The sequence below is a fragment of the Oncorhynchus gorbuscha genome, linkage group LG16 (genome assembly GCF_021184085.1).
Source record: "Oncorhynchus gorbuscha isolate QuinsamMale2020 ecotype Even-year linkage group LG16, OgorEven_v1.0, whole genome shotgun sequence".
Taxonomy (NCBI): domain Eukaryota; kingdom Metazoa; phylum Chordata; class Actinopteri; order Salmoniformes; family Salmonidae; genus Oncorhynchus; species Oncorhynchus gorbuscha.
The window spans coordinates 27,913,557-27,925,531 of NC_060188.1; the positions used below are offsets into that span (position 1 = coordinate 27,913,557).

At 41.1% G+C, this 11,975-nt stretch overlaps 2 protein-coding genes across 2 annotated transcripts in view; one reads left to right on the forward strand and one right to left on the reverse strand.

The window, feature by feature from the left end:
- LOC123998863 (F-box/LRR-repeat protein 19-like) overlaps window positions 1-2,715 on the reverse strand; it is a 33,472-nt gene extending 30,757 nt beyond the window's left edge. Inside the window, exon 1 of the mRNA XM_046304080.1 lies at window positions 2,503-2,715. The gene's annotated coding sequence lies outside the window, so the exon portion shown is untranslated. The remainder of the gene's footprint in view (window positions 1-2,502) is intronic.
- Window positions 2,716-3,152: 437 nt separating this feature from the next.
- On the forward strand, window positions 3,153-11,975 carry LOC123998864 (NEDD8-conjugating enzyme Ubc12). The gene is made up of 6 exons (XM_046304081.1): window positions 3,153-3,555; window positions 5,456-5,550; window positions 5,847-5,885; window positions 9,779-9,882; window positions 10,010-10,073; window positions 11,725-11,975. The coding sequence occupies exons 1-6, from the start codon at window positions 3,441-3,443 to the stop codon at window positions 11,863-11,865; spliced, it is 558 nt and encodes a 185-aa protein (XP_046160037.1). The 5' UTR covers window positions 3,153-3,440; the 3' UTR covers window positions 11,866-11,975.

An 11,975-nucleotide genomic window follows, 5' to 3' on the forward strand; every position in this document is an offset into this window, starting at 1 on the left:
TCTACACTACTTTCCTTCTAGTTTTCTTAATATTGCACAGTTCCTTTGGCTCATGATTGAGTATCGCGCTCTGTTCCGGTAGACTGTGATTTTGCTGTGATCTGATAGAGGTATTAGTCAGCTGACTGAACACCCTGAGAGATTCTGGGTTGAGGTCAATGATCAAGTAATCTCCAGTACTACTGCCAAAGGATGAGCTGTAGGTGTACCTACCATAAGAGTCTCCTCGAAGCCTAACATTGACTATGTTCAGACCCAGCGTACGACAGAGCTGCCGGAGTTATGATCCATTTTTGTTGGTTGTTTTGTCATAGTTGTGTCTAGAGGGGGCATATTTGGGAGGGAATACTGTCACCTCCAGGTAGGTGTTTGTCCCCCTGTGTGCTGAGTGTCAGGTCTTTGTCCAGTTCTGGCATTTAGGTCGCCACAGACTAGAACATGTCCCTGGGTCTGGAAATGGCTGATCACAAAAATCCCAGAACAATACAGGGGGACCTAGTGAATGACCTGCAGAGAGCTGGGACCAAAGTAACAAAGCAAATAAGTAAGTAACAAATCAAATCCTGCAGTGCCAGACGTGTCCCCCTGCTTAAGCCAGTACATGTCCAGGCCCGTCTGAAGTTTGCTAGAGAGCATTTGGATAATCCAGAAGAAGATTGGGAGAATGTCATATGGTCAGATGAAACCAAAATATTACTTTTTGGTAAAAACTCAACTTGTCGTGTTTGGAGGACAAAGAATGCAGAGTTGCATCTAAAGAACACCATACCTACTGTGAAGCATGGGGGTGGAAACATAATGCTTTGGGGCTGTTTTTCTGCAAAGGGACCAGGACGACTAATCCGTATAAAGGAAAGAATGAATGGGGCCATGTATCGTGAGATTTTGAGTGAAAACCTCCTTCCATCAGCAAGGGCATGAAACGTGGCTGGGTCTTTCAGCATGACAATGATCCCAAACACACCGCCCGGGCAACGAAGGAGTGGCTTCGTAAGAAGCATTTCAATGTCCTGGAGTGGCCCAGCCAGTCTCCAGATCTCAACCCCATAGAAAATCTTTGGAGGGAGTTGAAAGTCCGTGTTGCCCAGCAACAGCCCCAAAACATAGAGGAGAGGAGATCTGCATGGAGGAATGGGCCAAAATACCAGCAACAGAGTGTGAAAACCTTGTGAAGACTTATAGAAAACATTTGACCTCTGTCATTGCCAACAAAGGGTATATAACAAATTGAGAAACTTTTGTTATTGACCAAATACTTATTTTCCACCATAATGTGCAAATAAATTCATTGAAAATCCTACAATGTGATTTTCTGGATTTTTTTTTTCATTTTGTCTGTCATAGTTGAAGTGTACCTATGATGAAAATTACAGGCCTCTCATCTTTTTAAGTGGGGGAACTTGCACAATTGGTGGCTGACTAAATACTTTTTTGCCCCACTGTAGGTCTATAACAATTTGGGTCTAGAGTGTCACCCTCTTTGAAGAGGGGGACGACCGCGGCACCTTTCCAATCTTTAGGGATCTCGGATGATACAAAAGAGAGGTTGAACAGACTGGTAATAGGGGTTGCAATAATGGCGGCGGAAAGTTTTAGAAAAAGAGAGGGTCCAGATTGTCTAGCCCAGCTGATTTGTACAGGTCCAGATTTTGCAGCGCTGTAAGAAAATTTGCTATCTGGATTTGGGTGATGGAGAAGCTGGGGAGGCTTGGGCGAGTAGCTGCGGGGGGTGCGGCGCTGTTGGCCGGGGTTGGGGTAGCCAGGAGGAAAGCATGGCCAGCCGTAGAGAAATGCTTATTGAAATTCTCGATTATCGTGGCTTTATCAGTGGTGACAGTGTTACCTAGCTTCAGAGCAGTGGGCAGCTGGGAGGAGGTGCTCTTATTCTCCATGGACTTTACAGTGTCCCAAAACTTTTTGGAGTTAGAGCTACAGGATGCAAATTTATGTTTGAAAAAGATAGTCAGTCAGGAAAGCAAAGGCTATGTGTATTGGTTCCCGACTTCCCTGAAAAGTTGCATATTGCGGGGATTATTCGATGCTAGTGCAGTCCGCCACAGGAAGTTTTTGTGCTGGTCGAGGGCAGTCAAGTCTGGAGTGAACCAAGGGCTATATCTGTTCTTAGTTCTACATTTTTTGAAAGGGGCATGCTTATTTAAGATGGTGAGGAAATTCCTTTTAAAGAACGAACAGGCATCCTCAACTGACGGGTGAGGTCAATATCCTTCCGGGATACCCGGGCCAGGTCGACTTAACAATATTTTCGGCTCAATTACTCAGATAAAAAAATTAAAAACTAATATCAACGTAGACATCATGCAAGACTACAAATCCCTGCATGCTACTGCACATCATCTCTAGCTGACACCGTTGGTAAAAGGTATTGTGTCAACTTAAAACTTGCACAAGACAGTTCACAAAATTGTCGACTTAAAGAAATGTAACCAATTTATTCATTATTAAATGTAGCTAACATCAGATAGTTAATCCAGAGATTCTTACTTTTGCTTTGATTTGGCAGTCTCGTCCAGATCATCATGGCATTTGTAGTTCTTTATGATAGTCTCATTATCAACTAATTAGCATTCCATTTTTTGGCAGGTAAATACAGGTGAATATATTGATAAGTCTCCTTGTCCTAGAGTGAATTACAGTTATCAAAATGTCACTCCAGGGTAAGCCTACACAAAACACAGCCCTTGTTTTAAGTGTTTCTAAATCCCCTATGTGGAAAATGAATGATGGAAAAGTTATTGGAACGATTTTCTTGTTTCACCGCTAGGTTTTATGGGTATTATGACTCATACTGTGGTACTCTACTGAGATAGAAAAAAAATATTTCTCATTTAATTATTAATAACTTATTTTCTAAGCATATTGGTCTTGTCTAAGATACAAAATACTGTCCAGTGTGGTGCTGTAAATACATAGCTATGTGTATCCTGCATTATTATTTTGTGTAAGCTATGTACAACACGGATTTAACATTGTACATCTGAATGAAATAGTTTCTGTTTTGCTTTATCCTTTGACACTTCAGGGTGCTGTTCCTCAACCATAAAACATGAACATGTGCAGTCTCTAACCCTCCAACGTGAGTGTAAGTTAAATAAAGATTATGAATATGAGTAGCCCAACTAGGCAATATCCAATGATTTCTTATCAACAGAAACAAACTGATCCAGTTTGTGTACCGCCACTGTTCTTTCAGAACTCCCCTTTCTTTCACACTCGCTACCTTGGCATCGTAACGTTACTGTCTCACGCAGCAGTGCTACCGAGCTAGGCTATCAGCTTGTCTTCCGATATTGTAGCTGAGACGCACCGGCTCCAACAACATTACGGTGTTGTATTGAGTCATAACTCTCCATAAATTTAAGACAAAGAGCTGTTTCTAATTGAAGGAACTGAAATATAGATCTTCAATAAACTAATTGAAGATGATTAAGCTCTTTTCTCTGAAGCAGCAGAAGAAAGACGAGGAATCTGCTGGAGGAAACAGAACAGGAGCCGGGGGTAAAAAAGCAAGCGCGGCCCAGCTTCGAATACAGAAAGGTAGGCTAACTGGCTTCTTTAAAAGCAGATGGTCTACTTTTAAACCACGAACATGTTTGTTTAATTAACGTGTCTGTCCACGTGTTTAATACATGAGAAACGACAAAAACGGGTCTGTATTGCCATAGGAGGCTGAACTAGCTAGTTGACTAATTAGCTAGCTAGCCATCTGGCTAACGTTAGCTAGCTAGCTATTATGAAAACAAAACTCAAACGTCGCAGCCAGAAGATGGTGAAGCCAGGGAATCAACTCATATTTACAACACTTCTTGTTAATTAGCACCCTTGTTAGTTAATTTGCCCTGGTAGTTCAGTGACTTAGATAACGTTAGCTAGCTGAACAAATAACTGTATAATAATTAGCCACGTTATCAGTGTTTCAATTTAGATGTGTCACTTAAGCAGTTTGTGCAAAAGAGAACAAGCTACCAGTAGCTACACCCATTAAGCCGATAAAGTTAGTTAACTTGCTACTTCTGTCTGATGCTAACTAGCTCAAAAACGTGGGTATAGTCGTTCATTAAGCAACAGAATATCACAAACGTGTCTTAAACTATTGTGGATATCACTATTGATGTTGAGTAACGTAAAAGTAACCTTTGCTTTTCATTAGTCAGCAACTTGTACTATGCTAGTTAGCTACTTCAAGTCAGTACAGCTATCACTAGCCAGGATGTTTGCCACACTTATCTTTGGTTACAAACAGTTTTTGGCCAATGTGCTGCAGTCCACTGTATGTCTCAAAGTAACTGTGTACACATGTAGATAATGCTAGTTAATGTTGTCAATACAAAAGATACATGTGAGACATTGAAACGTTTCATACCTTTCATGACAGAACACATGCCATTTGGAACAGTGAAAGACTGACTGGGAGTTGGATGGCAAGAAATATATAACCTCAGCCTTTTAAAGTAGTTACAGGATTGTTAAGCCAGGTATTTAGCTAATAACATTGATTCAAAAGAGAACGTGACATTTTCCAGCTATTCAAAAAGAGGAAATGCTTTGAAAGGCCCCCCACAACCATATCAACAAATACTTTCCCAGATACTTGGATAATGAAATTCAAAACACCCCTGTGATGAGTGTGGCGATTTTGTTCAAATGGCTCACTTGTTTGGTTCATGATGCTTGTAACACCATGGACCCCATATAAGATAACCAGTTTGACTGAAGCCCATGATTTTGAAAGACTAAGCTAATCTCCATTTCATAGTGGATGAAGGCTGTCTTAAAAACCAACGGGACCTATATACCTAAAGAATGTTGTTTAGCTTTTAGGCTAAAGGACCACCACATAGTCACAAATTGGTTTTCCTCCTTTTGAAGTGAACTGACTCTGTTCGCATATTAAACGTGTCAGTTATTATTCAAAGCAGAATATAGGAAATTACTGCAGGGAAACCATTACAGTTTGAAAGACCTCAGAGTGAGAGGGAAGATACCACCACAGGTGTGGGATCACCTCAGCACTTCAGAAGGAATCATTGTACTGTGCTGCTCGGGTGCCTTCAATACCATTTACACCCCACTTTTTGTCCGTAAAAAAAAAGATGCAGATAAGAACACTTTGGTTTTCGTATTTCTGCCAGGCAGAAATATGAAAGAAAAAAAATTCCTTCGGATATTTGGTTTCAAATTTAGAGCAGCCAAAGAATAAACCACAGACAACTGGTAGAGTAATTGTAAATGTTATTTGATTCAACATTCTGGCTTGTAAGGAACATTTACACGATTCTTCAGGCATTAGTTTCAGGTTGTATATACCAATTAATTGTGTATTACAGCATACCCCATTTAGTGAATTCTTGAGTCCCTCAATATGCATGCATACCACTGAAGGGAAATTTATCCAAGAAGACTGCTATTTATTGAGACATTAATTTTCTCATTGCAGACATCAATGAGCTGAACCTCCCAAAGACGTGCGAGATCGTCTTCCCCGACCAAGATGATCTGCTCAACTTCAAACTCATCATCTCACCAGACGAGGTCTTCACTCTTTCCTGAAACAAGCTGTAGCTACTTGTCAGAGAGAATATGTCATATGTGTTTATTAAACATTTAACTATTGTACTCAAACTTGTACAGTTGCAACTAATGAATGGTTTGTAATGCTAACATAGTGGCCTATCAATTAATATCCAAGGATAAATACTTGGTACACAATGTATTATTTAGCACTGTACATTGACATTATCTCATGCCAACCCACCAAACAGTCTATGAACAGCATTTATAGAAACCTGTATGTAAACACATTCTCAGGTTATTTTCTCTCTTTTTAGGGCTTTTACAAAGGGGGAAAGTTTGTCTTCAGCTTTAAGGTAAGGGGGCTTAATGTGGGTGGACAGACATCGGGACGACATGAGTCACTACATCCTTCTTTACTTTCACACTAAACTGTTGTTAATGCCAATTACACCTGCTTGATAGCTATTGTTTTGTGGTATTTTTAGGGTCACAATTTGGTATTTGATGTTTTTAATATCAGTATTGAATGGTTAAAGGCCCAGTGCAGTCAGAAACGTGATTTTCCTGTGTTTTATATACACTCAGTGGCCGGTTTATTAGGTAGACCCACCGACTACTGGGTCGGACCTCCCTTTGCCTCCAGCCTGGATTCTGCGGGGTATGGATTCTATAAGGTGTGGTGTTGAAATGTTACTCAATTGGTATCAAGGGACCTAATGTGTGCCAGGAAAACAGTTCCCACACCACTACACCACCAGCCTGTACCGTTGACACCAGGCAGGATGAGGACTCATGCAGTTTACGCCAAATCCTGACTCTGCCATCAGTATGAATCAACAGGAACCTGGATTTGTCGGACCAGGTCATATTTTTCCACTCCTCAATTGTCCGGTGATGGTGATTACGTGAAAACTGGAGGCACTTCTTGTTGTTTATAGCTAATAGGAGTGGAACCCAGTGTGGTCGTCTGCTGCAGTAGCCCATCCGTGACAAGGACCGACGAGTTGTGTGTCCCAAGATGCCGTTCTGCAAACCTCTGTAATGCTTCGTTTGTGGCCCGGCTGTTAGCTTGCATATTTCTTGCCATTCTCCTTTGACCTCTCTCATCAACGAGTGATTTTCACCCACCGGACTGCCGCTGACTGGATGTTTTTTGTTTGTCACACCATTCTCAGTAAACCCTAGACACTATCATGCGTGAAAGGCCTTCCGTTTCTGAGGTACTGGAACCGGCGCTCCTGGCGCTTACAATCATACCACACTCGGTCACTTAGGTCACTCATTTAGCCCGTTCTAATACTCAATCAAACAGTATCAGAATGCCTGTCTGCCTGCTTTATATAGCAGGCCACTGTCTGTTAGGAGCGAACCATTTTCATGAACGGGGTGGTGTTTTCCCCTCTCCACTCAGACCACTCCCAGACAGTCCGAGCAAATTTCTTGCTTGAGAAACTGTTCTTTGCTAAGAAGTTGTTTTGGCTTCTTGTTTACCATTTTAATTGAAATACAATCACAGTAAGGTATTTATTTGTTACCCAGTAATAATTTTATATTGAGATAAAAATGGCTGCACTGGACCTTTAACAAAAGTTGTGCTGCTGCATGTTTTTACATTAAACTGTTCTCTTTTTGGTTTTTCTGATTCTAAATGCCTTATAGAGATTCTCCTGGACTTTTTAGCCAGTAGTTCTGAAAGTAAAGCTCACGAGCCAAAAGAGGCCTCTGAAAACTGTTTGCTATATCACATATGCTAATTAAGAGTACCTTTCTAATATTGAGTTGAACCCACCCCCACCAAGCCTCAATTTGTCAGGACATGGACTCTACAAGGTGTTGAATGCATTTCACAAGGATGCTGGCCCATGTTTACTCCAATGCTTCCCACAATTGTGTGAAATTGGCTGGATGTTTTTTGGGTGGTGGACCATTATTGATACACACAGGAAACTGTTGAGCGTGGAAAAACCCAGCAGCGTTGCAGTTCTTGACACAAGCCTGGCACCCCATTCAAATGCACTTTACAGTGCCTTAAGAAACTATTCACATCCCTTGACTTTTTCCACATTTAGTTGTTATAGAATTTAAAATGGATTGAATTTAGATTTTGTCACTTGCCTACACACAACGCACCATAAGGTCAAAATGGAATTATGATTGCAAATGAGTTAAAAATGGAAAGCTTAAACGGCTTGAGTCAATAAGTATTCAACCCCTTTCTTATGGCAAGCCTAAATATGTTCATTAGTAAAAAATAAATAAAAAAAAACATAAGTTGTATGGACTGACTGTGCAATAATAGTGTTTTAATATTTTTTTGAATGACTAACTCATCTCTGTACCCCACACATACAATTATCTGTACGGTCGAGCAGCGCATTTCAAACACAGATTCAACCTCAAAGACCAGAGATGTTTTCCAATGCCTTGCAATGAAGTGCACCTATTGGTAAATGGGTAAAAAAACAAACAATTGCAGATATTGAATATGCCTTTGAGCATGGTGAAGTTATGAATTATTCTGTACAGTGTATCAATACACCCAGTCATTACACCGATACAGGCGTCCTTACTAACTCAGTTGCTGGAGAGGAAGGAAACCCCTCAGGGATTTCAAGATGAGTCCAATGGTGACTTTAAAACAGTTACTGAGTTTAATGGCTGTGATTAGAAAATTGTGGATGGATCAACAACGTTGTAGTTACTCCACAATACTAACGTAATTAACAGTGTAAAGAAGGAAGTCTGGACATAATTTTAAAAAATATTCCAAAACATGCATCCAGTTAGCAACATGGCACTAAAGTAATACTTTAAAAAACGTAGCAACGCAATTCACTTTTTGTCCTGAAAAGTGTTATGATTGGTCCAAATTCAATACCAACATATTACTGAGTTACCACTCTTCATATTTTCAAACATAGTGGTGGCTGCATCATGTTTTTGGTATGCTTGTAATCGTTAAGGGTTGGGGAGTTTTTCAGGATTAAAAAAAGAAAGGAATGGAGCTCAGCACAGGCAAAATCCTAGAGAAATATCTGGTTGTCTGCTTTCCAAAAGACACTGGGAGATGAATTCACCTTACAGCAGGAAAATAACCTAAAACACAAGGCCAAATATACACTGGAGTTGCTTTACCAAGAAGACCGTGAATGTTCCTGAGTGACTGAATTACAGTTTTGACTTAAATCTACTTGAAAATCTATGGCAAGACATGAAAATGGTTGTCTAGCAATGACAAGTTTTGACAGCGCTTGAAGAATTTAGAAAATAACTAATGGGTAAATATTGTACAGATCAGGTGTGCAAAGCTCTTAGAGAATTTCCCAGGACTCACAGCTGTAATCGCTGCCAAAGGTGATTCTAACATGTACTGACTATGGGGTGTGAATACATGTGTAAATTAGATAGACATTTTTGCAAATGTGTTGAAAATGAAATAACATGTTTTTACATTGTCATTATGGCATAGATGGGTGAGGGGGAAAAAAGTACTCTTCTAAATTCAGGCTGTAACACAAAATATGCAGTAAGTCAGGTATGAATACTTTCGGAAGGCACTAAGTCTTTTGTCTTGCCCATTCAACCTCTGAATGGCACACACACAATCCATGTCTCAATTGTCTCTAGACTTAACCCTAAAAAAAACATATTTTAGCTGTCTCCTCTCCTTCATCTACACTGATTTTTGAAGTGGATTTAACAAGTGACATCATTAAGGGATCATAGCTTTTACCTGGAGTCACCTGGTACTTCTATGGAAAGAGCAGGTGTCCTTAATGTTTTGTACACTCAGTGTAAGTGAAGATATGTGCACCATGTCATTGCTCTCTCTGTCTCTCTCTGGTTCGACTGTGTGTGCATCTTGCTAGCTCTCACTCGAGTGGCAAGGGCTGAAGTTCATTGGCTAGAACTCAAATTGCTAGGGGCTGGCTCACTTGGTGGAAAATGTAGGGAAAATGGCGGAATACAGCTTCCAGAAAAACAGTTCCTTTCAAACTAGGGATTTCATGGCTAATTGAGGTAAAACAGTCATTCAGATAATAGATTATGCATGTATGAGCTACACATTGACATATTCAGCCCAAAGTGTGATGTTTAAAAAATACTTTGTGGTCGCCAAAGTTCCCGATCATGTCTTTAAGACTCTTGATGGTAAGCATGTTGTTAATAACTCAGTTGTTAGTCAAAAGAAACTGAATAAGGTTAGAGAATATCTTTGACTTCTTGTGACTGCTCTGTTTTCCAGGTAGGACAGGGCTACCCTCATGACCCCCCGAAGGTCAAGTGTGAGACAATGGTGTACCACCCGAACATTGACCTGGAGGGCAATGTCTGCCTAAATATCTTGAGGTACACCACTTGCACGGTGGTCACTTTGTTTTCGTTGTCTCGTTTGATAATTCAGAATGAGTACAGAATTCTACATTTTTACTATTATATCGAGCAGTGTCTTTTAACATCTCTTTTTCTCTTACAGAGAGGACTGGAAGCCTGTGTTGACAGTGAACTCCATCATATATGGACTACAGTATCTATTTCTAGTGAGTACAGGGATTATCCTATTTCCAATTTTGCCTAGCATAGTTTGATTACTCTTCCTTGTTCACCATGCTTAGAATCAGGAATGTAGCAGGATGTACAGTGCATTCGGAAAGTATTCCGATTCCTTGACTTCTTCCACATTATGTTACGTTACAGCCTTATTCTAAAAATGTTTTCAATCTTTTTTCCCTCATCAATCTATACACAATACCCCATAATGACAAAGTGAAAACAGGTTTTTAGACATTTTAGAAAATATATTAAAAATAAAAACATAAATAGCTTATTTACATAAATATTCAGACCCTTTCCTATGAGACTCAAAATGGAGTTCAGGTGCATCCTGTTTCCATTGATCGTCCTTGAGATGTTTCTGCAACTTGGAGTCCATCTGTTGTAAACATGATTTGTGAAGGTGCACACATCTGTGCATGTCAGAGCAAAAACCAAGCCATGAGGTCGAAGGAATTGTCCGTAGAACTCAGAGACGGTTGTGTCGAGGCACAGATCTGGGGAAGGATACCAAAAACTTTCTGCAGCATTAAATGGAAGTTTGGAACCACCAATACTCTTCCTAGAGCTGGCCGCCCAGCCAAACTGAGCAATCGGGGGAGAAGGACCTTAGTCAGTGAGGTGACCAAGAACCAGATGGCAACTCTGACAAAGCTCCAGAGTTCCTCTGTGTAGATGGGAGAACCTTCCAGAAGGACAGCGATCTCTGCAGCACTCTACCAATCATGCCTTTATGGTATGATTTATGGCTAGACTGAAGCCACTCCTCAGTCAAAGGCACATGACAGCCCGCTTGAAGTTTGCCACAAGGCACCTAAAGACTCTGACCATGAGAAACTAGATTGACGTCTTTGGCCTGAATGCCAATAGTCACGTCTGGAGGAAATCTGGGACCATCCCTATGGTGAAGCATGGTGGTGGCAGCATCATGCTGTGGGGATATTTTTAAGGGACTGGGAGACTTGTCAGGATCGAGGGAAAGATGAACTGAGCAAAGTACAGAGAGATCCTTGATGAAAACCTGCTCCAGAGCTCTCAGGACCTCAGACTGGGGCAAAGGTTCAGCTTCCAACAGGACAACGCAGGAGTGGCTTCGGGACAAGTCTCTGAATATCCTTGAGTGGCCCAGCCAGAGCCCGGACTTGAACCAGATCAAACATCCCTGGAGACCTGAAAATAGCTATGCAGCGACACTCCCACATCCAACCTGGCAGAGCTTGAGAGGATCTGCTGAGAAGAATGGGAGAAACTCGTCAAATACAGATGTGCCAAGCTTGTAGCGTCATACCCAAGAAGACTCAAGGCTGTAATCGCTGCCAAAGGTGCATCAACAAAGTACTGAGTAAATGGTCAGAATACTTAAGTAAATGTTGTTTTTTTTGTAAACTAACAAAAAAAAATTACGTTTTTGGTTGTCATTATGAGGTATTGTGTGTAGATTGATGAGGGGAACAAACTATGTAATCCACTTTTGAAAAAGGCTATAACGTAACAAATTGTAGAAAAAGTCAAGGGGTCTGAATACTTTCCGAATGCCCTATGACTTGGCTATGACTTTCAGATTCTGAAAGATTGGTCAACTGGTTGGAGCAGGTAGGAACACCTGGCAAATAACCACGCCCTTCTACTCCTCCTCAGGAGCCAAATCCAGAGGACCCTTTGAACAAAGAGGCGGCGGAGGTCCTGCAGACGAACCGACGGCTCTTTGAGCAGAATGTCCAGCGGTCGCTGCGGGGGGGTTATGTGGGCGCCACGTATTTTGAGCGGTGTCTCAAATAGCTCCTAGCCCATGTCGCTTTTCTTTTTTTTCCCAAGATGCATTACCGTTTACACCTGAGACACTGACTGACACACAGACTTGAGTGGTCGGGGAGGGAGTGGGTCCATGG